Here is a 24,326-nt window from a genome sequence, read left to right as displayed (position 1 = left end):
CCATTTTTGTCCAGGCACCCCTGACTGACGTCACCGAGGCCCGTCAGGAGCACCCATGTCTGCCCAGGCACCCCCGACCAACCTAACCGAGGTCGGCCAGGAGCACCCACGGGACGATGACAACAGTTAGCAGTCATATTGTACTGTCTGCCGTCCACAGGGCAAGGCAAGGGGATGCTGCTGTGTAGCACTGCAGTACCACGTCTGCCAGCAGCACCCAGGAGACATACGGTGACAGTGAACTGAACAGGCTCCATGCTTGCCGTGGTATGTCGTCTGCACGGGTAACCCAGGAAAAAAAGGTGAGAAATGATATTTTGCCGTTGCTTTCATGGAGGGAGGAGGGGGGACCTGACGACATGTACCCAGAACCATCCATCTTTTTGCCATCAGGCATTGGGAACACAACCCAGAATTCCAATGGGCAGTGCAGACTGCGGGAACAGTAAGCCAACCCTGTAAGCCATGTCATCAGTTGCCCCTCCCTCAGTGAGAGCAACGGCTGAGAATCGTTTCGCGCCTTTTTTCCGCGCAGACACTATACCACAGCAAGCATGGAGCCCGCTCAGATCGCCGTGGCAGTTATGAGCACTGTAAACACCACGCGCATTATCCTGCAGTGTATGCAGCACCAGAACCTGCAAAAGCAGGTGAGGAGGTGACGGCAGCACGGTGACGAGAGTGATGAGGACATGGACACAGACTTCTCTCAAAGCACGGGCCCCAGCAATTTGGCCATCTTGGGGCAATGGGGCAGGCTCATGCCATGGAACGCCGATTCTGGGCCCGGGAAACAAGCACAGAATGCTGGGACCGCATAGTGTTGCAGGGCTGGGATGATTCCCAGTGGCTGCGAAACTTTCGCATGCATAAGGGCACTTCCATGGAACTTTGTGACTTGCTTTCCCCTGCCCTGAAGCGCAAGAATACCAAGATGAGAGCAGCCCTCACAGTTCACAAGCGAGTGGCAATAGCCCTCTGGAAGCTTGCAATGCCAGACAGCTACTGGTCAGTCGGGAATCAATTTGGAGTGGACAAATCTACTGTGGGGGCTGCTGTGATCCAAGTAGCCAACGGGATCGCTGAGCTGCTGCTATCAAGGGTAGGGACTCTGGGAAATGTGCAGGTCATAGTGGATGGCTTTGCTGCAATGGGATTCCCTAACTGTGGGGAGGCGATAGACGGAACGCATATTCCTATCTTGGGAGCGGACCACCAAGGCAGCCAGTACATAAACTGAACGGGGTACTTTTCAATGGTGCTGCAAGCATTGGTGGATCACAAGGGACGTTTCACCAACATCAAGGTGGGATGGCCGGGAAAGGTACATGACGCTCACATCTTCAGGAACTCTGGTCTGTTTGAACAGCTGGAGAAAGGGACTTACTTTCCAGACCAGGAAATAACCATTGGGGATGTTGAAATGCCTATAGTTATCCTTGGGGACCCAGCCTACCCCTTAATGCCATGGCTCATGAAGCCATACACAGGCACCCTGGACAGTAGTCAGGAGCAGTTCAACTTCAAGCTGAGCAAGTGCAGAATGGTGGTAGAATGTGCCTTTGGACATTTAAAAGTGCGCTGGCGCAGTTTACTGACTCGTTAGACCTCAGCGAAACCAATATTTATTACTGCTTGCTGTGTGCTTCACAATATCTGTGAGAGTAAGGGGGAGACATTTATGGTGGGGTGGGAGATTGACGCAAATCGCCTGGCCGCTGATTATACGCAGCCAGACACCAGGGTGGTTAGAAGAGTGCAGCAGGGCGCACTGCGCATCAGAGAAGCTTTGAAAACCAGTTTCATAACTGACCAGGCTACAGTGTGAAAGTTCTGTTTGTTTCTCCTTGATGAAAACCTGCCCCCTGGATTCACTTTACTTCCCTGTAAGCCAAATGCCCTCCCCTCTCCTCCCCCCTTTGATCACCACTTGCAGAGGCAATAAAGTCATTGCTATTTCAAATTCATGCATTCTTTATTAATTTGTCACACAAATGAGGGGATAACTGCCAAGGTAGCCCAGGAGGGGTGGGGGAAGAGGGAAGCATTGGGTAAGGTGGTGGAGGAGGGGAGGAGGGAAGGACAAGGCCACACTGCACTTCAAAACTTATTTATTGAATGCCAGCTTTCTGTTACTTGGGCAGTCCTCTGGGATGGAGTGATTGGGTGCCCGGAGGCCCCCCCACCGCGTTCTTGGGCATCTGGGTGAGGAGGCTATGGAACTTGGGGAGGAGGACGGTTGGTTACACAGGGGCCGCAGAGGCGGTCTGTGCTCCTACTGCACGTCCTGCACCTCAGCAATACGCCGGAGAATATCAGTTTGATCTTCCAGTAGCCTCCTTTCATCACGCTGACACCACCTATCATCTTGATCCCGCCACCTTTCCTTTTGCTCCCGCCACCTGTCCTCGTGTTCATTTTGTGCTTTCCTGCACTCTGACATTGTCTGCCTCCACGCATTCTGCTGGGCTCTTTCAGTGTGGGAAGACTGCATGAGCTCAGAGAACATTTCAGCGCGAGTGCGTTTTTTTCGCCTTTTAATCTTCGCTAGCCTCTGGGAGGGAGATGATACGGGGAGCGTTGAAACATTTGCAGCTGCGGGAGGAAAAAAAAAAAAGGAGAGTAGTATTTAAAAAGATATATTTTAGAGAACAATGGGTAGACTCTTTCACGGTGAACCAAGCGGTTAACATTACATAGCACGTGTGCTTTCTTTACAAGGTCGCATTTTGCCTCTTATATTGAGGGCCTGCCAGTTTGGTGTGAGAGATCACACACACAAGGCTGGCGGGCAACAGAATTCGGCTTGCAGGCAGACATGGTAAGCCACAGTCTTTTGGTTTCTTTAATCTTCATAACATGTGGGAATGGTTTCAAACAGCAGCGCCCTCATGTCCCATATCAAGCACCCGTTGGGTTGGCCATTTAAAAGGAGGGGCTGCGGTTTTCAGGTTAACGTGCAGCACAAACCCAACTAAACCCCTCCACCCCACTCTATTCTCTGGGATGATCGGTTCACCCCTCCCCACACCGCGTGGCGCACAGCGGGGATGATTTCTGTTCAGCCACAGGCAAACAGCCCAGCAGGAACAGCTGCCTCTGAATGTCCCCTTAATAAAATTCCCCTATTTCAACCAGATGACCATGAATGATATCACTCTCCTGAGGATAACACAGAGAGATAAAGAACGGATGTTGCTTGAATGCCAGCAAACACCGGGACCATATGCTGCCATCCTTTGTTATGCAATGATTCCAGACTACGTGCTACTGGCCTGGCGTGGTAATGGAGGATGGAATAAGGCTGCCCTCCCCAGAAACCTTTTGCAAAGACTTTGGGAGTACATCCAGGAGAGCTTCATTGAGATGTCCCTGGAGGATTTACCTCCATCCCCATACATGTTAACAAACTTTTCCAGTAGCTGTACTGGCCACGAGTGCATCCTAAGTCTTCAGGGCAAATTAATCATTAAACACATTTGCTTTTAAACCATGTACAATATTTACAAAGGTACACTCACCAGAGGTCCCTTCTCCACCTTCTAGGTCCGGGAACCAGCCTTCGGTGGGTTGGGAGGGTACTAGATCCAGGGTGAAAAACAGTTCCTGGCTGTTGGGGGAAACGGTTTCTCTGCTTGCTTGCTGTGTGCGATCTTCAACCTCCTCCTCCTCATCTTCCTTGTCCCCAAAATCCGCAACCCTATTGCGTGAGAATCCCACACAGGGTGAGGTAGTTGTAGGGGCACACCCTAGAATGGCATGCAGCTCATCATAGAAGCGTCATGTCTGGGGCACTGACCCGGAGCGGCCGTTTGCCTCTCTGATTCTTTGGTAGGCTTGCCTCAGCTCCTTAAGTTTCACGCGGCACTGCTGCGGGTCCCTGTTATAGCCTCTGACCTTCATGCCCTTGGAGATTTTTTCAAATGTTTTGGCATTTCGTCTTTTAGAATGGAGTTCTGATAACACGGATTCGTCTCCCCATACAGCGATCAGATCCAGTACCCCCCGTTCGGTCAATGCTGGAGCTCTTTTGCAATTCTGGGACTCAATGGCCACCTGTGCTGATGAGCTCTGCATGGTCACCTGTGCTGATCAGCTCGCCACACTGGCCAAACAGGAAATGAAATTCAAAAGTTTGCGGGGCTTTTCCTGTCTACCTGGCCAGTGCATCTGAGTTGAGAGTGCTGTCCAGAGCTGTCACAACGAAGCACTCTGGGATAGCTCCCAGAGGCCAATACTGTCGAATTGCGTCCACACTACCCCAAATTCGACCCAGCAGGGTCGATTTCAGCGCTAATCCCATCGTCGGGGAGGAGAACAGAAATCAATTTTAAGAGCCCTTTAAGTTGACAAAAATGGCTTCGTCGTGTGGACGTGTGCAGGGTTAAATCGATCTAATGCTGCTAAATTCGACCTTAACTCGTAGTGTAGACCAGAGCTAAGTTACTACAGAGAATTCTTTCCCAGGTATCTGCCTGGTGGGTATTGCCCACATACTCAGGGTCTAACTGATCTTCATATTTGGGGTCAGGAAGGAATTTCCCCCCAGGTCAGATTGGCACAGACCATGGGGGTTTTTCACCTTCTGCAACATAGGGTATGAGATCACTCACAGGTTTAAACTAGTGTAAATGGTGAATTCTCTGTAACTTGAAGTCTTTAAACCATGATTTGAGGACTTTGGTAATTCAGCCAGAGATTAGGGGTCTTTTACAGGAGTGAGTGGGTGAGGTTCTGTGGCCTGCAATGTACAGGCGGTCAGACTAGATGATCACGATGGTCCCTTCTGACTTTATTAAAAGTATCTGAGTAAGAATATACATTACGATTTTAAACCTAACCAGTGTCCCATAAGTGACTTGCCACAAGATGTCAGAACTTGTTAGTATTAGAGCTGAGTGGGTCAAGTATCTGAGTAAGAATATACATTACGATTTTAAACCTAACCAGTGTCCCATAAGTGACTTGCCACAAGATGTCAGAACTTGTTAGTATTAGAGCTGAGTGGGTCTAATATTGATTTAATTTTCTTTCTTGATATAGGAATTAGATACAATGCTCCTGTCAGATATTTCTAAGTTATTATCTACAAAAACCACTACAGTTTTCAGTTGCCTACGTAGCCTCTTGAATCATGGTTAAAGTCCCTCCCCCAATCTGAAATAGCATCCCTGTGGGCAGTCACAGAATTTGTCGTCATCCCCCCCCCACACACACACGTGTGGCCCGATTGGCCTGACTGGAGCCGCCCCCCAAATATAGAAGTCAAACTACACCTATGGGGTCTCTGGCTCGTCTAACACTGACAAATCCCTGGAGGCATGGAATTCTGCGGTACTGAGTGGGTTGGTAACAAAACAGCAGTTGATTTGGGCGGTACCATTGGTTTGAAGTGTGTAGGTGTCGGGGTCAAAGACACGGGTTTGATTATGTCAGTACCGACAGAGTTGAGTGGGAAGGCAGTATTGGTAAGTCTGAAATAGATGGTGCTGATCTGGAGGCAGACGGTATTGGGGCCTTACTGGTGCCAGGTTTCTCTGAAATGCTTCAGGATTTCCCTGTTCTGCTAGTACTGAAGGAAGAGTTTTTCACCTCCAAGGTACTGAGTGGAGAGGTCAAGCCCTTCGACACCACAGACCTAGCAGGAGATCAGAGCTTCTTGGGAGATTGAGCTCCTTTTCTTTTAAGCCTTCCATGAGTTGTCCAAGATTTTCCCCTTCTTAAGTGAGACCTTAGCCAAAGTGGTACTGGATCTGTCTAATTACAGACGTATGGGAGGCAATTTCTTGACCTGACTCAGAAGCTGGGCAAAGGGAGTGCTCTATCAGAAGCAGTTTCAGTTTGATCTTCCAATTCTTCTGAGCTCTAGATTTTAGAGCCAGGAAAAAAAGTTACACTTTTGGGAGATATGGGACTCTCCCAAGCAACGGACACAGCTAGAGTGGCCATCGGTGATTGGGATAGCCTCTCAACAAGAGAGCAAGGCATGACTAGCCAGGCCAAATAAGCTCCCCAGAAAAAAATGGGAAAGAAAAAAGGGAGAGAGGAAAAACAAACTTCTCACATCTAACCAATTCTATAACAACTAACACTGAACTAACTAAACAGTAACTATAAAACATGCTGAGGCATCCATGAGGTGGACATGTTAGAGCTCTGTCCCAGGCTGAGGTGATAGAGAAGAAATTGAAGACAGTTCACCCACACAGCCCTATATATTCTCAAAGAACAGCATGAAGTTGTATAGAGTGCATGTGTGGGCAGAATGAATACTGCTAATGGAAAATCTCTGATCAAGGACTCAAAAGGCAGATGAGCACCTGAAGTGGAGCACCCATTGGGACACTACTTAAAGAACAGTGTTTTCTGCAACTATTACCATCTGGAATAGCTTTCTTGTATCTATCTGCCTCATTGAGGCGCCATCTCATTTAAAATCTCATTAATAACTTTCTTCCTCTCCCTATACTTCTTAACTTCTTTCCTTCTATTATTTACAGTAATTACAATCTGATGTAGAAGTTGTATACAATGTTAAATGAAGCTGTACTGATATTTAGAGTCTTAAGTGTATGAATATAGAACATTTTATAAAGGAAAGAGGACAAGCAGTTTGCCTGTCCCCGGCCCTTAAAATTTGAACTCGCAACATATTATTTTTTTAAATATTTGTTCAATTGTTTTTCAAAATTATATACCAGAGCTCTTCTTCAGCTTGGTACAGCTCAAAAGCTAGACTCATTCACCAATAGAAGTTGATCCAATGAAAAGATAATACCTCACCTACCTGGTCTCTCAGATATTATAATTATTATTCAGTTATCATGGTACACTGAGGGCCACATTTTCAAAATGTTTCTTTGATTGCTCCCATAAAATTTTCAAGACTATCTGTTTTGCAGGCACAAAACCCTGTATTTTTAATGCAGAACATTAATTGCACATGCAAATGATAAATTGCATATGAAAATTATTATTCTGTCTGCATAATGGAAGTGTTTCCTAATTTTTTTAGTACACTTAAGAAGGCACACAGAAGATTTCATCCTTGCTATCCATGAATTAACTAGCAACAGAGAGCAGCTATAAACTTAAACACTTACTAAGGAGAAAGCTACATCCAGTTGCCTCTCCCTATCACTGATTCTAAAGAAATGATGAGGGTTCTTAAGATTCAGGAACCATATATTTATGCCAGTGTTCAATAAATCAAGTGGAAAAGTTAGGGATGATGGAAAGGGGAATCCAGCCTTTCTGACTTACTAATGAGGGTGAAAATAAGTTAACAGAAGAAGTAAAGTATTTTTTTAAAATGGCAGCATAAAGGTGGAAGGAAGAAGTGGAGACTGAAATCATTATTATATTCAGAAAATAATCACCAAAGCAATGTGAAAAGGGAATGATAGCAAAACATATACAGTACAAATTATTATAGGCAAAGCTGGTAGCATCACCAACAGTTAGGGTTGCCTAACACTCTCCATTGAAAGACCCTGATTTCACTTGTTTATAGCTTTGACAAACTTTAATTGATCAAACTAAAACTTTACACAACGTTGGTCTCAGTCTTTTTTTTTTTTTTTTTTTTTTTTAAGTTTCAGCTAAATAGTTCCACTATTTCTGAGACCAATTTAGGGAAAAATACAGTTTGCACCTCCATGCTTTGGAGCAAGGGCTTGAAATTTGACACAGGGGATGTCATGCTGGTGACACGGATCTGCCTTTTGCTGTTCATGTAAAAATTAACTGAAATTTGGCCAAGTTATAAGCCTCTCAAAAATCTCAATTTGCACATGTTCAATACAGATGTGTTAAAGGTTGGCAGCTAACTCTACTAAGATTTTGTCTGTTCCAAGCATGCTCCATATCAGAGCTCCAGGGGCAGAGAAAGATTTCCCCTACAATTAATCTTCCTAGCAGCTAGGGGCTGTCACAGTATGGGCACAGGAAATGAAAGCAGGGAAATGGTTTCTCAATGTTCCTGCTGCTGGCACCCGGGAAACCTGGAGTAATAATAAGAGGAAGCAGCCTGAGGCAGGGGTGGCTTTAGTGTGGGTTCATTTGCACTTACAGAAATCATGAAACCAAAGTGCCAAACTTGAGTGGGACTTCGACTACATGTGCCACACATCACAATGGTCAGAGCGAGGAGCCAGCCCCAACCCTGTGGGACAGGAGTTGCTGCTCAGTCTCCAGACCCTCACCTCCTGGGCCTTTCCTCCACACTGGATCTGGATTAGGGTTGCAGTGCCAGGGTGGAAGGTGCTGCTATGGGTGGTTGGTGGTCCCTTGACTACAACCCAAAATCATGTCCAAGAAGAGTTTAGTATAGTGCACCCATTGAACTGGGAAGCTACATTCACTGCTGAGTGGAGGGAAGGTAGAATGCTGCAGGAGCCAGAGGGTAGGAAGTAACAAAAGAGAAGCAGGAAGAGCTAAAGGATGGAGGGAAGCAGAAGGGGACAGAGGTAGGGGAGGAGAACAGGAGCCACTGGAAGAGTGGATAACAGCAAAAGGAGGAGATGGGGCTGGAGGGTCTATAGGTACAGGAGGAGGACGAGGAAAGGAGCTAGAGCATTTGGGAGGGGATGAATAGGAACAGAACAGAAGGGGGCAGAGACAGACTGGAGCAGAGGAGTCTATAGCCATTAGAACACACTCCCCTCCAGAACTTATAATTGATCCCAGGAGCCCTGTCTCTACATTCCTTGGATATCAGCGCACAAGCTGTGAAATCCACTGGCAAAGTGTATAGCTCATCCCCCTCTAGTGCCTGCTACCAGTTATTCTATTACTTCAAGCGATAGGGTTCTCTGTTGTGGATATAAAGGTTCAAACCCGGTTGACCAAATTTACAGGTTGACATGGTTCCACATGACAGAATTTATGAGGGGGTTCTTTCAGTTTTGTTTTTATTATTTATTAGGAGATTACATTAAAAAAGGTTAAAAGAGGCCCTGTGGAAAAAATAGTATGTGATCATGTAATTAAAGATTGTATCATAATATACAGGCACAAGGGAACCAAAGTAAAGCTCTGTGGGCAACCTTGATTGTTGGAATTCCTAAATTTTGAGTTTCACTTTGCCACCTTCATGTTCTTTTAATATGTAAAATTTTCTAAATATGGTAAGGAAAAAGATTACTTTTGTGATACATGTGAGAAAGGTAGATAAGCTACCTGCCCAATCCTGTTCCTAGGGAACAACTCAGCAAAGTGGGGGCAGAGATGGGCAGGAAATGGGAATCCCTCTTGGTCAATGGTCCTCAAACTTATTCGATCATGCCCCCCTTCTTTGTGTCTGTAGTGGTTTATACTCCTCCCTTGGGCACCCAACCAGTAGCCGCTGCTCTCTGGCCACCCAGCTTTGAAGGCAGCACCGCTGCCAGCACTGCCGACAGATATGGTATTACCACCCTTACTTCTCCGCTGTTGCTGGTGGGGGTGCCTGGCCAGTAGCCGCCACTTTCCAGCCACCCAGCTCTGAATGTGCACAATAAGTTTTTTTTCCCCTAAAGCTTCTCTCCCCACCCTGAATATATTTCTGCATGCCCCCCAGTTTGAAGACCTCTGCTCTGGCTCAGCCTCATCTCTCCTACTCACTGGTCAGCTGCACAGTAGGGAGTAAATTACTTCATGAAAAAGGTGAAGTAACTCACTCTTCTCTCAGAGCAAGGAAAGAACTGTGTGTGATGGATTGGGTCAGAGAAACCCTCCTGGGGCTGCTAAGACTACTTCTGCCCCTAATTTCTCTGCCAGCTTGGGACTCCAGCACCCTGTCTTCTTGAGCCAGACATGCCAGTCTGCTCCAACACAGACCCAGGGTCTGAACCACGTGCCCCAAAGCTGCAGACTTAACTGAAAGCAACTTAAGAAGTGTTCCTGTCTTTAACACTCAGATACCCAACTCCCAATGGGGTCTAAACCCCAAATAAATCCGTTTTACCCTGTATAAAGCTTATACAGGGTAAACTCATAAATTGTTCGCCCCCTATAACACTGATAGAGAGATATGCACAGCTGTTTGCCCCCCCAGGTATTAATACATACTCTGGGTTAATTAATAAGTAAAATGATTTTATTAAATACAGAATGTAGGATTTAAGTGGTCCCAAGTAGTAGCAGACAGAACAAAGTGAATTACCAAGCAAAATAAAATAAAACATGCAAATCTAAACCTAAACAGTAAGAAAACTGAATACAGATAAAATCTCACCCTCAGAGATGTTTCAATAAGCTTCTATCACAGACTGGATGCCTTCCTAGTCTGGCCACAATACTTTCCCCTGGTACAGCCCTTGCTCCAGCTCAGGTGGTAGCTAGGTGATTTCTCATGATTGCCGGCCCCTTTGTTCTGTTCCACCCCCTTATATGGCTTTGGCACAAGGCATGAATCCTTTGTCTCTCTGGGTCTGCCCCTCCTCCCCCCTTCTAAATGGAAAAGCACCAGGTTTAAGATGGATTTCAGTACCAGGTGACATGGTCACATTTCCTGTGAGACTCCAAGCCTTCATTCCTCCCAGCCTGACTCACAAGAAGGCCTGCCTGCAAACAGAGCCATCCACAGTCAATTGTCCTGGCTGATGGGAGCCATCAAGATTCCAAACCACCATTAATGGCCCACACTTTGCATAATTACAATAGGCCCTCAGAGTTATATTTCATATTTCTAGTTTCAGATACAAGAGTGATACGTTTACACAAATAGGATGACCACACTCAGTGGATTACAAGCTTTGTAATGATACTTTACAAGAGACCTTTTGCATAGTGTTATATGACTCTAACCAAATGAAATAAAGAGGTTAAAACTCTGATAGTGTAACGGGCAGCAGGCTACCACGAGACCAAAATATATTATCCCTATGGGGAAAAGTGGTAGTTTGCTATTCTGATCTATTATCTCAGTAAAAATTCTCCAGAGTCCCTTCATTACTGCAAACATGGCTGTACTGGGCTAAACTCCTTCTGTCCTAGACTAAACCCACAGTTCGTAGTGATTAGGGTGTGGTGAATTTATAACAACTGCAATTGCACCAAGGGCCTGGAGGCTTCTGGTTTAGATACTGTGCAGCAGCCATTACAGATGTAGTATTATTTTTTAAAACCGTTGTAACTTTTAAAATAGATCAAAACAAAGGTAAACATTTATCAATGCAAACATTTTTTGTATAATGTTTATAATACACTTTTGTCAAACAGGACAAAGATATTAAATAACTAAAGTATATTTCTTCTGTGAAAGGCAGAAAGAAAATCGTTCAGAAAAATCTAAAAAGAAAAGCATTAGCAAATGTACACTAGAATCTTTTGCAATATAACTGAAAAATAAAATAGGTGTGACTATTAGCCTTTAATTATAAAGACATAATTGCAATACTTAAAGATGAATTTCCATCTATTTCTTTATTTTAAAATCAAGAAATACTCATATCTTAGCATGGCAATGCTCACGATGTCTCTAAAGTAATAGTGTGACTTTGTCCTTTATTGACTATGTTTACAACCAATGAGATGGTTGAAAAAAATGTATTTGTGTATGTCAAAGATACTAACCATCTATTTGCTTTCTTTTTTAATTTAGTGAAAGCACCGGTATACTGACTGAAAAGCAGGTCAAAGCTACATCCCTCCTGGTAAATGATAAATCAATCTGTTAAAAAAAGACTCAGATAAACTCACTTATGGGTGTACATCTACATATCTGCCTGCTTTCCACATCACGAGTCACTCTTGAAACGGTTTTTGATATGGAAGGATATACCGGTAATAAAATAAAACACAATAGAAAATAAAAGTTGACTATAGACAATTTCTGCCTTATTAATTTGGTAAACAATTGTATTTTTTGATAGATAAATATGTGACAGTTGTATTCATTGTCCCAATGTACCCATAAGAACTAACTTGTCCAAGTCTAATATATGCCCCAAATATACACACTACAAACTTCCATGATATTTATGATACAAAATCTTGGCGGATAAGTGTTCTTTTGTATGAAAGTGGGTTATTTGCTTTTATAGATGAGTAAGAATTCTTACAATGAATAATGAACAGTTGGAAATAACACAAAGAATTGGGAGTTCAAAATAATGTTAGCACACATACCCTTCTTACACGCAGTTCTTCTACTGCCTCTAGTAAACTTGTTTTAAAATCTAACAGTTGAATAGAAAGCAGTCTGTCTGAAGAACTTTGAAAAGTATAAGCAGGTGTCGTTGTCTTAAAGTCTCTATCCATATTTAAATTCTGTATCTGCAATATACAAATTTATATCATCTTTTAAGATTTAGCCTTTAAAGACTTTCACGTTCTGAAAACTTGCAAGTGTTGAAAACGATATAATAATTTAGCTATTTAAACAGCCATTTGTAAACTGTGAAATTAGGCAGTAATATTTAATTTGACAAAAAATGAAATTCCTTGCTTATTGCTTATTTTAGAGTTAATATATTTAATTTTGATTTCTTATTTATTCTTGTAGCAGGTACATGATATAACTTGAGATCTTGCTAGCTTCTAGTTTCTTTTATATTTGTTTCTAAAGATTTGCCAAAAAAGTTAGAGATATACTGAATACTTTTTTCCAGAAAATATAAAACCATTAATGATTACACATTAGTTAAAAATACAGATGTTATTAATAAAAGGATGTATGATGATGGTAGAGGACAAAAGATGTTTTTAATCACTATCTCACCATATCCCATAATTTTTTCTCTTATCTTTTGCTTTGAGTCTCAATAATAAATACATACATACATACATAAGGTGTGAAATAGGGAAGGGACATAAGATCCATGTTTATGCACATCTGGTAGCTCAAATAGCCTACAGCACTGACATGGGTAGGCTGCAGCTGCTATTTCAACCTAGGAAAAAGAATTTAATTGCCAACCCCAAGACTTCAAAAATCATGACTCAAGCCTAAATAAATAATAATAATCAATCATCATCATCATCTTAACATTGGCTTAAAAATCGTAATTTTTTTTAAATGTACATTGGGGCTTTCCCCCCCCCCCCCCCCCCCACAACCATGACTGCAATAAACTTATTTTTTTAAAATGAAAGCCGAGATTTTCTAATGGTCATTTGACTACAGGAACTAGGGCTTTAAGTAAAACACTAAATATGATATAAAATTCTCACTATAAAATTGCAAGACTTGGCAACACAGTCGCTGCAGGGGCTGACATGTAGCACTGCTCCTTATGCTGATTTGGCAGTGGATTTCATCTACTCAACTATTCCCCTCTCTTACACACAAGGAATCGTTTGTAGTGCTGGTCTCACACACCAATACAGATTCATATTACTGCCACTATTGGGGCAGCCTGTTTGGGGTGGAGATGATAATGGTGAGTTATAATACTTTCCTCAGATTACCCAGCATTTTGCCTTATTTATGGAACAGGAGTAATTGTAGATATAGTGGATGCACTTCTAAAAATTTTCTTCTTTTTGAAAGATATGTTTTATATCAGCAGCCGAAAATAGCCAGAAAGCAGAGTGCTCTAGCAACACCTCCTCCTTACTATACCAGTTAATCCCAGGACCACACTTAGCACCTCCCTATGCTGGGACTCCAAAGGTCAGGGGGGATGGAGGGGGAGAAAGAGTACAACAACATGGGATCCTCCTGGGGGAATTCCCAATTTGTGTCATGAGGCCAAAACATGAGCCAGAAACAGTGCCTAAAGCCTTGTTAACTGATGGCTAAAACCATAATATAAACACACCCTGAGCTGCTTGGGGAAGGGATTGTAGGTGTGATTCTTTTCTCAATTACACCACTGCAAACCAGGAGTAATTCTAAGGGTTTGGCTACACTTGCAAGTTACAGAGCAATAAAGGAGCCCCGGGCGCCCTAACTCACTCCCCATCCACACTGGCAAGGCACGTAGAGTGCTCTGTCTCCACGGTTACAGCGCTGCTGATACTCCACCTCGGCGAGAGGAATAACGTTTTTCTGAGCCTTGGCTACAACGCACGGGCGTCAGTGTGAACGAGGTGTTGGGTTACTGCACTCTGATCGGCCTCCGGAAACATCCCATAATCCCCTTAAGTCAAGTGGCCGCTCTTGTCATTGTTTTGAACTCCTGTAGGAATGCGGAAATGCCCTTTCAAAGCTCCATTTCTGACAGCCGGCATGCAAGCTGTGGAATGCTGTGTGTGAGAGAGGCGGGGGGGGGTGTTTGCTGCTGTCTGAACTTACAAGACAGCATGCTGACATGCTCTTAGCCTCCCATAGCCCCACTCTCTCTCCCCCCACATATACACAACACACTCCCTATCACACTTCACCCCACACCCCCCATTTGAAAAGCATGTTAAAGTCATTTGCATGCTGGGATAGCTGCCCATAATGCACCGTTCCCAATGCCGCTGCAAGCGCTTTCCCTACTGCACTCTCCGAAGGCTGGTTTAACTCACAGCGCTCTATATCTGCAAGTGTAGCCATGCCCTAATGAACTCACTGAAGTTACACAGGGGCGGAGGGAGAGGAGAATTAGGCCCAGTATTGTCTTCTGTCTTACACAGCACCAAGAATACAGTCAGCACTTAATAATAAATTATCAATAATTTTTCAAAGTACTTACGTTTTCACACCATTAACAAAATATATGTAGAATTAAAGGACCAAATTTTCCAAGAGTAGAAGCTGAAATCTGCCTTCAGAATCTGTGTGTAAAAAAATGTATCCACATTAAGTACCACCATCAAGTGGCTGTTTGAATGTGCAAACACATATTGTGCTATTAATCAAACTCTGCGCTTTCATTTACACAGTTACACATTCATTTTTGCACACAGAATACAGGCTTAATTAAAAAAAACTAGCACTAGAATTCAGGACAGACCAATCCTTATTTAGTCAAAACTCCTACTGAATCCAAAACTGCACAATCAGCCCTCCCAATAACAGATGCAAATTTCTTTCTTTCCTTCATTACTTGAAATGACCCCAGATTTCAGGGGTACACCACAAAAATATAAAGCAGTACAAGGAATACAACTTTCTAGAGTTTTTAGTGTTAGGGAGGTAATCAACAGTTACATAACTAATAAAGACCCTACTCTCATGTCATAGTAGATGGACTCAATAGTTTTCTATCTTTAATCGTGCTATGCCCTGATTTAAGACAAGATTTTGTGACTATAAAGTAAAATGAGGAGACCTGGTACATGCTCCAGTGCCAATACCAGTCACATAGGGCTAACTCTTTGGGCTAGATCCACAAAAGTACTTAGGTACATAACTACCTCTGTAGGCACCTAATGTCTACTGACTTTCCCAAAACTACTGCTTAGCTGCCACCTAACCCAGTAGATGCCTAAATATTCCCTATGAATATTAAGTGCAAAGCCACTTAAATCCTGGCACCACCCCCAGCTTAACAAATTGCTTGGAAGTTGGAGCCCAAGCTCACATTTAAGTCCCTGCAGGATTTTTAAACTAGGCATTTCACCCATTGCCTACTGGATCAAGCCCTACTCAGGCTTTCTCAAAGCATGCCTACTAGACCAGACCTCCAAAGAGGGGAATTTTACATGTGTGTGTCCCAGATTCAAACTCCTACTTTGCCTGATTTGACACAGGGACTTGAACCCAGGTTTCCCCATCTCCTAGAAGAGTGCCCTAACCTCTTGGGAGGTGAAGACCTGGGTTCAGGTCTATTGGATATTCTAGGGTGGGTCTCTCTCGATCTCTCCTGTTGAAGCTGTTCCACTTTGTATAAATAATTAAATATGCATTGGACCAGATGGACAGACTGACTCTACAGCCTGGTGGTTCAGACATTTCCTATTCTAATGAAGATTTAATCATTTATACAAATTGGAACAACTCCACCAAAAGAGAATGAGAGAAAGACACCCACAGAATACCCAACAGCCTGGTGGTTAGGGCATTCTCCTGGGAGGTGGGAGACCCAGATTCCAATCCCTGCTCTGCATGATTTTGAGCAGGGACTGGAACCCAGGTCTCCAACCTCACAACAAAGTGCCTTAACTATTGGGCATAATGGAGGGGAAGGGGTATCTCTCTCTGGTTTTCCCCAAAAAAGAGGTGAGGGAGAGAGTTCGTGGCTCTGAGTCCCTTGGAGAGACAGGAGCATAGAAGCCCAAATCAATGGAAGTTAGCCACCTAAGTATCTTTATGAATCTAAGCCCCACTGCTTTCCTCTGCATTTTGCTCCTGGCTAGCTTAGATTGCATCCCCAAACAACCTGCTCCCCTCTAAGGGCACCTATCTTAGGCCACTAACTATCCTCCCATGCATTATATGGGGAACCTGGGTGCCTATCTCAGGCCTGAGGATTCCACTAGGCAGCAGGATGCCTAGGCACTGAAACACTGAGTGTTGCAACATCTAAGTCCCTTTGTAGATTCTGAGCTTTGGAATTCCACCAGCTTCAGACACAAGGATGATAATCCAAATAGGAGAATCTTGTGTGTGGTATGTTTAGAGAAAAATTAATTCTTGTGGAAAAATTCTGTACACAAAGAAAGTGATGGACTAATTTAGGGCCCAATCCTGCAAAGGCTGATGCATGTAAGTAATCATGCAAGTAGCCTCACTGAATTCAATGGGCAAAAGTTATATGTGTTAGTCTATGTAGGATAGAGTCCAATTCCTTGTTCATCAAAAAAGCAGTTTTGGGAATTATTTTGTCAGCAATTTTTTTTTTAAATCAACTTTATCATTTTTAAGGGATGGAAGAAAATGGAACTGAGGCATCCACTTGCCAATTGATCCCAACTGATCCCAGCAAGGGCACTTGACAAGCAAAACTTCACATCCCGAAGTCAGTGAGTCAAAATAAAAGCTTTTCTGAGTGGAAGCTCAAAGATTTCACTCATCCCTCCGTTGTGAAGTACCAATTTCTTATGTATAATCTGCACTCATTTTGCAACTGGGAGGTCAGGCAAGCCTCCTTTGAGACTGCCACAAAATGCTCCATAACAAACCACTGGAAACTGCAAAGGTATGATGCATGCTATACCCTACTCCCTCTCCCGGCTGAGTGTGATACTTGTGTGACCCTCCGCACCAGTCAGAGGAATATACGAGAACTTGACCATTTGCTCTATAATTTGTTTGACTAGATGATGTGCAGCAAAAAGAAAAGCATGCAAATATAGTGACAGAAGACATCTGATGAAGTTTAAATTAATAATTTCATATTATATTAAATTACTAAAACATGTTTCAAAGATTTAAAAACATCAGATGTATTCTGGAATGACAGATTAAATGTCTACTATAAACATTTCAAATTAATACAACTGTTTAGAAGCCATAAAAACCACAAGATAAACAATACTGCGTGTTGGTTAGTATGATAATACAGAAATTGTTTCTTGTGCAACAAAAAATGTCCCTAAAGAAATGTACGCTCCTTCTATTCTTGGCCACAAACATGTTTGTCAGAATTGGTGTAAAAAAACATTTAAAAAGTTTACAATGTGCATCTTTAAGACGACAACATTCTAAATATGAAAAAAATAAAAAATTATTAAAAAATTATTAAAATCCCCACTTTGAAGCAGTCACTGCACTTGCTTTTCTATTATTTTTTTATGTTTAACAAATAACATGATAAAATGAAGTTTTTTAAAAACACATTATTAAATCTATTTATTAAAACACACTTTTAAGTGCCATAAAGGTTTTTATATCTGAACATTTATTAAAAATTACATCTTAAATACACTACACTAGAAAGTAAGTTAGCCTATGAGCCTGATAGGGGTCAGGGTAATAACACAGAATGGACAAATTACACTGTCATTCCACTTAAATTATTTAAGTTATTTAATTTGACCTGTAGATAGTCTCTTGTCTTCTCATCATGCCTGACTTTTAAGTGGGAGGTCTTCATTCATGATGATCCTTTAATGGAAGCAAAGCTTTCTCCATTTAACCCATAGTGTTATCAATCATGTACAGGGATAAATGAGCCTGTAAGATTTTGCCAGTATCACAAATGACACTGTGACCGGAGGCCAACATCTTTATTTGCTTCTCCAGTGATTCACTTCAGCAGATATTAACCAATTTTATAATCCATGAAAGGCAAAATTAAAGGACACCATCCATAAAACAGAATAATTCCTATCAGCAACAAAGTGATGTCTGTATTATCTTATAAATTATATGGCCATACAGTGTGGTAATGTAATGAAGTAAAGATGGTAATAATCAAATGCCTAGGGCAAACGCTAATATGCATTTAATCACACAGCATGAAGCCATTTGTCACTACACTTGAATGCATGTGTACATAAAATACATGAGTCACGTCCTTATTGTTATAGTATAACAGCATTAATTTCACACTATCATTTTACCACAACAACAACTGGTAGGTTTTGATATTAGATAAAACTTCTGAACACTACAATTGATCAAAGTATATTTTAAAAGAAATAATGATTTAACAGTACAAATTTATTTTTTAAACTTAACAAATTTGTCTGAAAAACTTCTGCTTTTTTTTAAATATTACAGTAACATTTTTATACAAGAAACTCAGATACCTTTGGTTATGCCCTGTATGGCTTTTTATGACACTTCTGTGCAAGCTGAATCAATTATTAAATGTGTAGTACCTCTTCATACATAATTATGCACATTTATTTGGTTGCAGGTGAGTATGTGCTCACTGAGAAAAAATATGTAAGGCATTTGCCCTAAGGAAACTGGATGTTTTAATGAAAAATGCTTGTAAAAAAGTTATATCCCGGTGAAGTGCGTGCAGGTTTAGCAACCAATCCTGCTCTAACTGAAATAAAGAAGTAAAGATGTTAAGGGGGAAAGTTTTCCCAGATGAACCTGCTCCAAACAAATAGCTTCCAATCCCAGGGTTGCCCATAGGCACATGGCTACCCCATTCTTGTGTTACAGCTATGACTGTGGAAAATATTGAGTCCATCACCAATGGGGGCACTTGGGGAATTAGCCCCCTGAGCAGGGTGAAACAGCAAGCAGGCTGCAGCCCTTGGACGGGGCAAGGTAAGCAAAGAGTCTATAGGTCTTGTGGCATCTGTTCCTTGCCACCTTGGTTACCCTCAGGAGAGTGACATCAGCTAGGGTCACCTAGGGAAGGCAGTGGTAGTTTTCATTTCAACTGCTTAGCCCACAAACAATACTGCATGTGCTCTCCCCCTTCAGGATTTCACGCCCCTTCACCCAAGGTTTCCAAAACATGGCTGTAGTTTGGGTGGCAGGGGCCAGCATTGACCTTAGTAACTTCAAGCCTCTGGCGACGGCTAGCAACAGCAGCACCAGGGGAAATGGGGGGGAAAGCGGGAAGAGAAATGTTGTGGTGCCCACTCGCCACTGCACGCACATGCGTGCACACTCACACACACATACATGTGACGGTCCGGCACTCATGCATCAGAGCCATACTCACCATGGCTGGGACAGCAAACTGGTTCAATAAATACCTTGTTTAAATCAAAATGTTCTGCCTTAACATCCATGAAATAAGGGGAGTTATTTTAATACAGAAACTCTGTACTAGACCCTAGGTTTGCATTGAAAATGGTTGCTTTGTGCTTTCCATGGCTTACAGCTGAAAGTGTAGTCTTCAGCTCTTCTTCCATACCAGTGGAGAGGCTCTCCCAGACGAGACAAAGGGGAAAGAGAATGCGTGATGACGTTTCACAAAATTATGAACACCTCTGGGACAGCAGACACTGTGCAGAGAGCATGGAGCATTTCTCTCTCTGAAAAACTGGACATGGACATTGCAACCAGGAGAATGAGCGTGGCATGAAGCAGATTCTGGGGATTCTGAAGGAACAGACAGACATGTTGAGGCATCTGGTTGACCTTCAGGAGAAACACCTTGAGGCTATACTCCCTCTGCAGCACAACATTCCAACATCGCTGTATTCCCCTTCTCCCTCTCATTCCAAGAGGCATTGGTGGGAAATGCAATATCCCTTCCACTCAACCCTGGGGCACAGTCCTAAGAATAAAAGTCACACAATGATGTGACAGACAAAGCCACTGTGCTTTTAGAGACAAGATGAATGTGTTTTTCCTCTCCCAGTTTTATTCTGTCAGGTTTCCAAAGTTAAATTCTTTTTGTGATCTTTAAGTTTCAGTATATTTATGCAATAAAAGCCCATGTCTTGAGAATGAAATCATCTTTATTAATTTAAAATGGGTGGAAGGGGAGGGACCGGGAAACGGAGGCAACAGAGGGGATGTGCTGGAGACAAAAACCCAGAACTCACACCAAGGTTCACACTATGGAAAGGCACAATACAGAGAAGCAGCGCACATTACATTACTGAAACAGGTTTTTAAAGCCTCCCTGAAACACAGTACTCCATGCTGAGCTCTTCTTATAGCCCTACTATCTGGCTGCTCAAAATTAGGAGACATCCTCCATACCCCTCTCCTGTGAAAACTTAATAAATTTGTCTGAAAAACTTCTGCTTTTTTTAAATATTATAGTAACATTTTTATACAAGAAACTCAGATACCTTTGGTTATGCCCTGTATGGCTTTTTATGACACTTCTGTGCAAGCTGAATCAATTATGTGAAAACTTCTCTCCCTTTGCCTCACAGATATCATGAAGCACACAGCAGGCAGTTATAACCATGGGGATAGTGCTATAACCTAGTAAGCAAACTGCGCCAGTGACCCTTTACACAGCCAACGGCACATTCCACCACCATTCTGCACTTGCTGAGCCTATTGTTGAACCGATCCTTGCTGCTGTCCAGATGTCTGGTGTATGGCTTCATAAGCGTTCCGGAAAGGAAGTTCCTGCTTGCAGCTTTCTGAACAGACTTATGTTCTTAAAGATGCACATTACATGCACCTTCCCTGATCATCCCATGTTGATCTCAGTAAAACAGCCCCAAGTGCTTGGTAAAACAGATCCACCAGTGCTTGTAACACCATTGAAAAGTATCCCTGTTTATTTACACCTCTACCTCGATATAACGCTGTCCTCGAGAGCCAAAAAATCTTACCACGATATAGGTGAAACCACATTATATCGAACTTGCTTTGATCCGCCAGAGTGCGCAGCCCCCCGCCCCCGGAGCACTGCTTTACCACGTTATATCTGAATTCCTGTTATATCGGGTCGTGTTATATCAGGGTAGAGGTGTACTCTTTGGCAAGGTGGTCTGGTGCCATAGGGATATGCATGCCATTTATTGTCCCAGCACAGTTAGGGAACCCCATTGTGGCAAAACCATCCAGTATCTCCTGCACATTGCCTGGAGTCACAACCCTTCTTAGCAAAATATAATGTGATTAATGGCCCTGCATACTTGGATCAGAACATCCCCCAAGATGGGATTTACCAACTCCAAATTGATTCCCCCTGGCCAGTAGCAGTCTGGCATTGCAAGCTTCCACAGAACGATCGCCACTCACTTCTTGACTGTCAGAGCATTTTAGTGTTTTAGTGTAGCATGGACAAGCACTACTGACTTTATTACTGCGGTGGCTAGATGCCAACTTAAGTCTGTAGTGTAGATATGCCCTGAATTTACTGGAGGGGACCAGTGAATCATAAGCCTCGAAGTAAACTTTCATAAAAGGCCTATCTAAAATTAATTTTAACAAACTAAGTAATGCATTTACTAGAAAATCTCAGAAAACTCAGTGTTTACTAGCAGATTGCATACTGTAAATATGGGGAAGATATACTGTCTTCTTCATACAAAACAAAAGGTTGAATCTCTGCTACAAGTGAAAAAGTGAACCCAGTCTTAACTAGTAAGTTGCAACTAAGGCTAAAAGAGAAATTTAAAATTTGTCAATTTTTTTTTTCAGATTCTTCTATACAAGTGCAGATGTTGAGGTTACACTTCTCCCTGCCAGATGATGGAGACCTTTTGATTATGTCACTCTCCCACTTATATGAAGCTGGCAACCATAATATCCTCAGAGAGCAGTGATCTTGTAAAATGCCCTAATACAATAACTGTAATAAGAATTTAACTATTTAGAATTATCCAAAGGGACAGATACATGTATGACTGATTTTTAATTTATTTTTTAAAATTACGAGAATGCTGTATAATGTATTAAACTACAGGAGACAGATCCAGACTATTGTAAAATAACTTTAAGAGAGGAAATTAACAAATACTAAATTTCCCCTTCCTTACATTTTTCTGCACCAGTACAGAATCAGGCATAGCAGAGCTCAGCTCTAACACACCCTGCCTCCATCCTTCACTCTGCCCCTTCCTTTCCCCTAAGCCAAGGATGGGGGTGGCTAGATGAGATCTTTCGGTACATCCAGAATTTAAGTGAGCACCAAGAGCATAAACTTGAGCACAGATGACCTAGCCGGCATCCCCTCAAGATCCTGCTCAGTTACCCTAGACATGGACAGCTCAGTCTGAATCTGATCAATTTTCTTTGCAAAACAAGACATAAGAGAAGGTACTTAGGTCTGCTCCTGGGATAAAACAGATTTAATAGGATATCCAGTATATTGAATAAATCTACTGTTTCAGGTTTTGCAGGTGCTATGGTAGAGGCAAGAAACAACTTCTTTACGTCCTGTAGAGCCACACTATGAGAACTTAAGAAATCTTTGTTGCAGTTTACCATCTTCAGTTCAGGATTTCTGCCATTGGCACTCCAGCTGTCTTGCATATTGCTTCATCTCTCACAGATAATTAAGCAATCTTCATCCCACAACCTGTGCTTTCAACCAAGGTCTTCCTGGCTGTAAAAGGCTATAGTAAAGGGCAAGGAGAAGTGCTACTTCCTTTGCTGGTAGGGATGGTCAAAATCTCCTTTTAGGAGGGCAAAATGACAAATGCTTTAAGGAAGTGTGTGCTACGATGGTCAAGAAACCATCTCTTGATGCTGACAATCTGGTCAATTACAGTCCTGATTCTATTAGTGAGAAGGTAGTGGCAAGACAACTCTCAATTGTTAGTCAAGGAGATTTGAGATATTTTTGGTGATCTGGTTTATCTGGCTATGGCACTGATACATCACAAGTGCACACGCTAATATTAGATCTATCAGCTATCTTTGATACTACTGAGCATGAAGTGTTGCTGATTTGCTTATAGTCTAGAGCAGGAATAAACTAGGCTACCTAGAGGTGACATTGTGCTTTTCTCTCTTGGAGATCCTGGAGAATAATTGGGAGTAAGGAGAGGTTACATATATGTACAGGAACTGGAGTTCTTCAGATGCTTTTTCTCTATGGGTACTTCACATAAAGATGCATGCACTCCTATGTGCTTTTGATTAGAGGTTTTTGTCAGCAGAGCCTGCAGGTCCACACCTGCACCATACACATCCTCATGCTCCGGTACAAGAACATATAATGGCTTTCAACTGCCTACCTGAGAGACCACCTCTCTTCCTCTGCAAGAAGTTCTCTTTAATAGTTCAACTTCTTGTGAAATCTTTTGAAAGCTAGTTAACCTAGAAATCCAAATGATTAATTTAAATTCTCCTAATTTTTTTCTACCACATAAGCAAATTTCATAGATCTACTGAACACCAAAATGTATTTACAATACCCTCAAAATAACTCCAGAAACACTAATTTTCCTTTAATATAATGTAGTGTATCTAAAGGTCACAAATATGGTAGGAACAGAATTACAACTTGGGAAGGGCCTTTTCAAGCATACATAAAATAATTTCATTAAATTTTTCACAATCCTATTTAACCCATTTCAGAACAAAAAATAGAAATATAAGACTATCTTAGTTTTATCAAAATTTTAAAATTGTATATGGGACCCATAACTTATTGATGTGAGATGATTTAATCCTCCCCTAACTTCTACCCACATTTTATAGAACTAGAAACATCTACTGAGATCTTTTTACAGAAACCTGATCAAATTACATCTACTTGTTTTTTGCCCAAACAATGATACCAAAGCTTTTAGTGTTTGTTTCATACACTATACTGCCACCTAGTTGACACCATACTAAACGATGCTGCTTTGCTGTAGTTCTAATTAGGAACTCTAAGCCATATTTACCCTATCTGGAAATACTTTTTGGGAGACAACTATGGGGTCAGAAGCAATCGAGGGCAACCTCACAGACTCTCCAACTTGTTTTCCCATCAGGGAAAGGAGATTTAGTGGCACAAAAGTAGCACTAGATGCAGACTTAAGTACATGAAGGGAATGACTGGATCCTCTGTTATTAGGACAGGCTTGGGGCCTGATTTGCACCTTGTGCTGTCACTTACACCCTGTGCAAAATGAGTTCATTTTGGATGTAAAATTATACTATTTTTATTTGATATTGTTTTACATCCACTTGGCACTTGTTTGCGGGCAAA

The 24,326-nt window shown here is 42.3% G+C and overlaps 1 protein-coding gene across 1 annotated transcript in view; it reads right to left on the bottom strand.

Moving 5' to 3' along the window:
* Window positions 1–24,326, bottom strand: part of CCDC73 (coiled-coil domain containing 73) — a 159,824-nt gene that overhangs the window by 132,132 nt on the left and 3,366 nt on the right. The window contains exons 2-3 of the mRNA XM_054026161.1: window positions 14,607–14,688; window positions 12,112–12,258 (exon numbers count right to left, since the gene is read on the bottom strand). Of these exons, the coding sequence (XP_053882136.1) occupies window positions 12,112–12,243 (132 nt within the window). The 5' untranslated portion in view covers window positions 12,244–12,258; window positions 14,607–14,688. The remainder of the gene's footprint in view (window positions 1–12,111; window positions 12,259–14,606; window positions 14,689–24,326) is intronic.

Source organism: Malaclemys terrapin, chromosome 4, assembly GCF_027887155.1.
Source record: "Malaclemys terrapin pileata isolate rMalTer1 chromosome 4, rMalTer1.hap1, whole genome shotgun sequence".
In the NCBI taxonomy this organism is placed as follows: Eukaryota; Metazoa; Chordata; order Testudines; family Emydidae; genus Malaclemys; species Malaclemys terrapin.
Note: the sequence above shows the minus strand (reverse complement) of the source record. Positions and strands in the feature narration are given on the sequence as shown.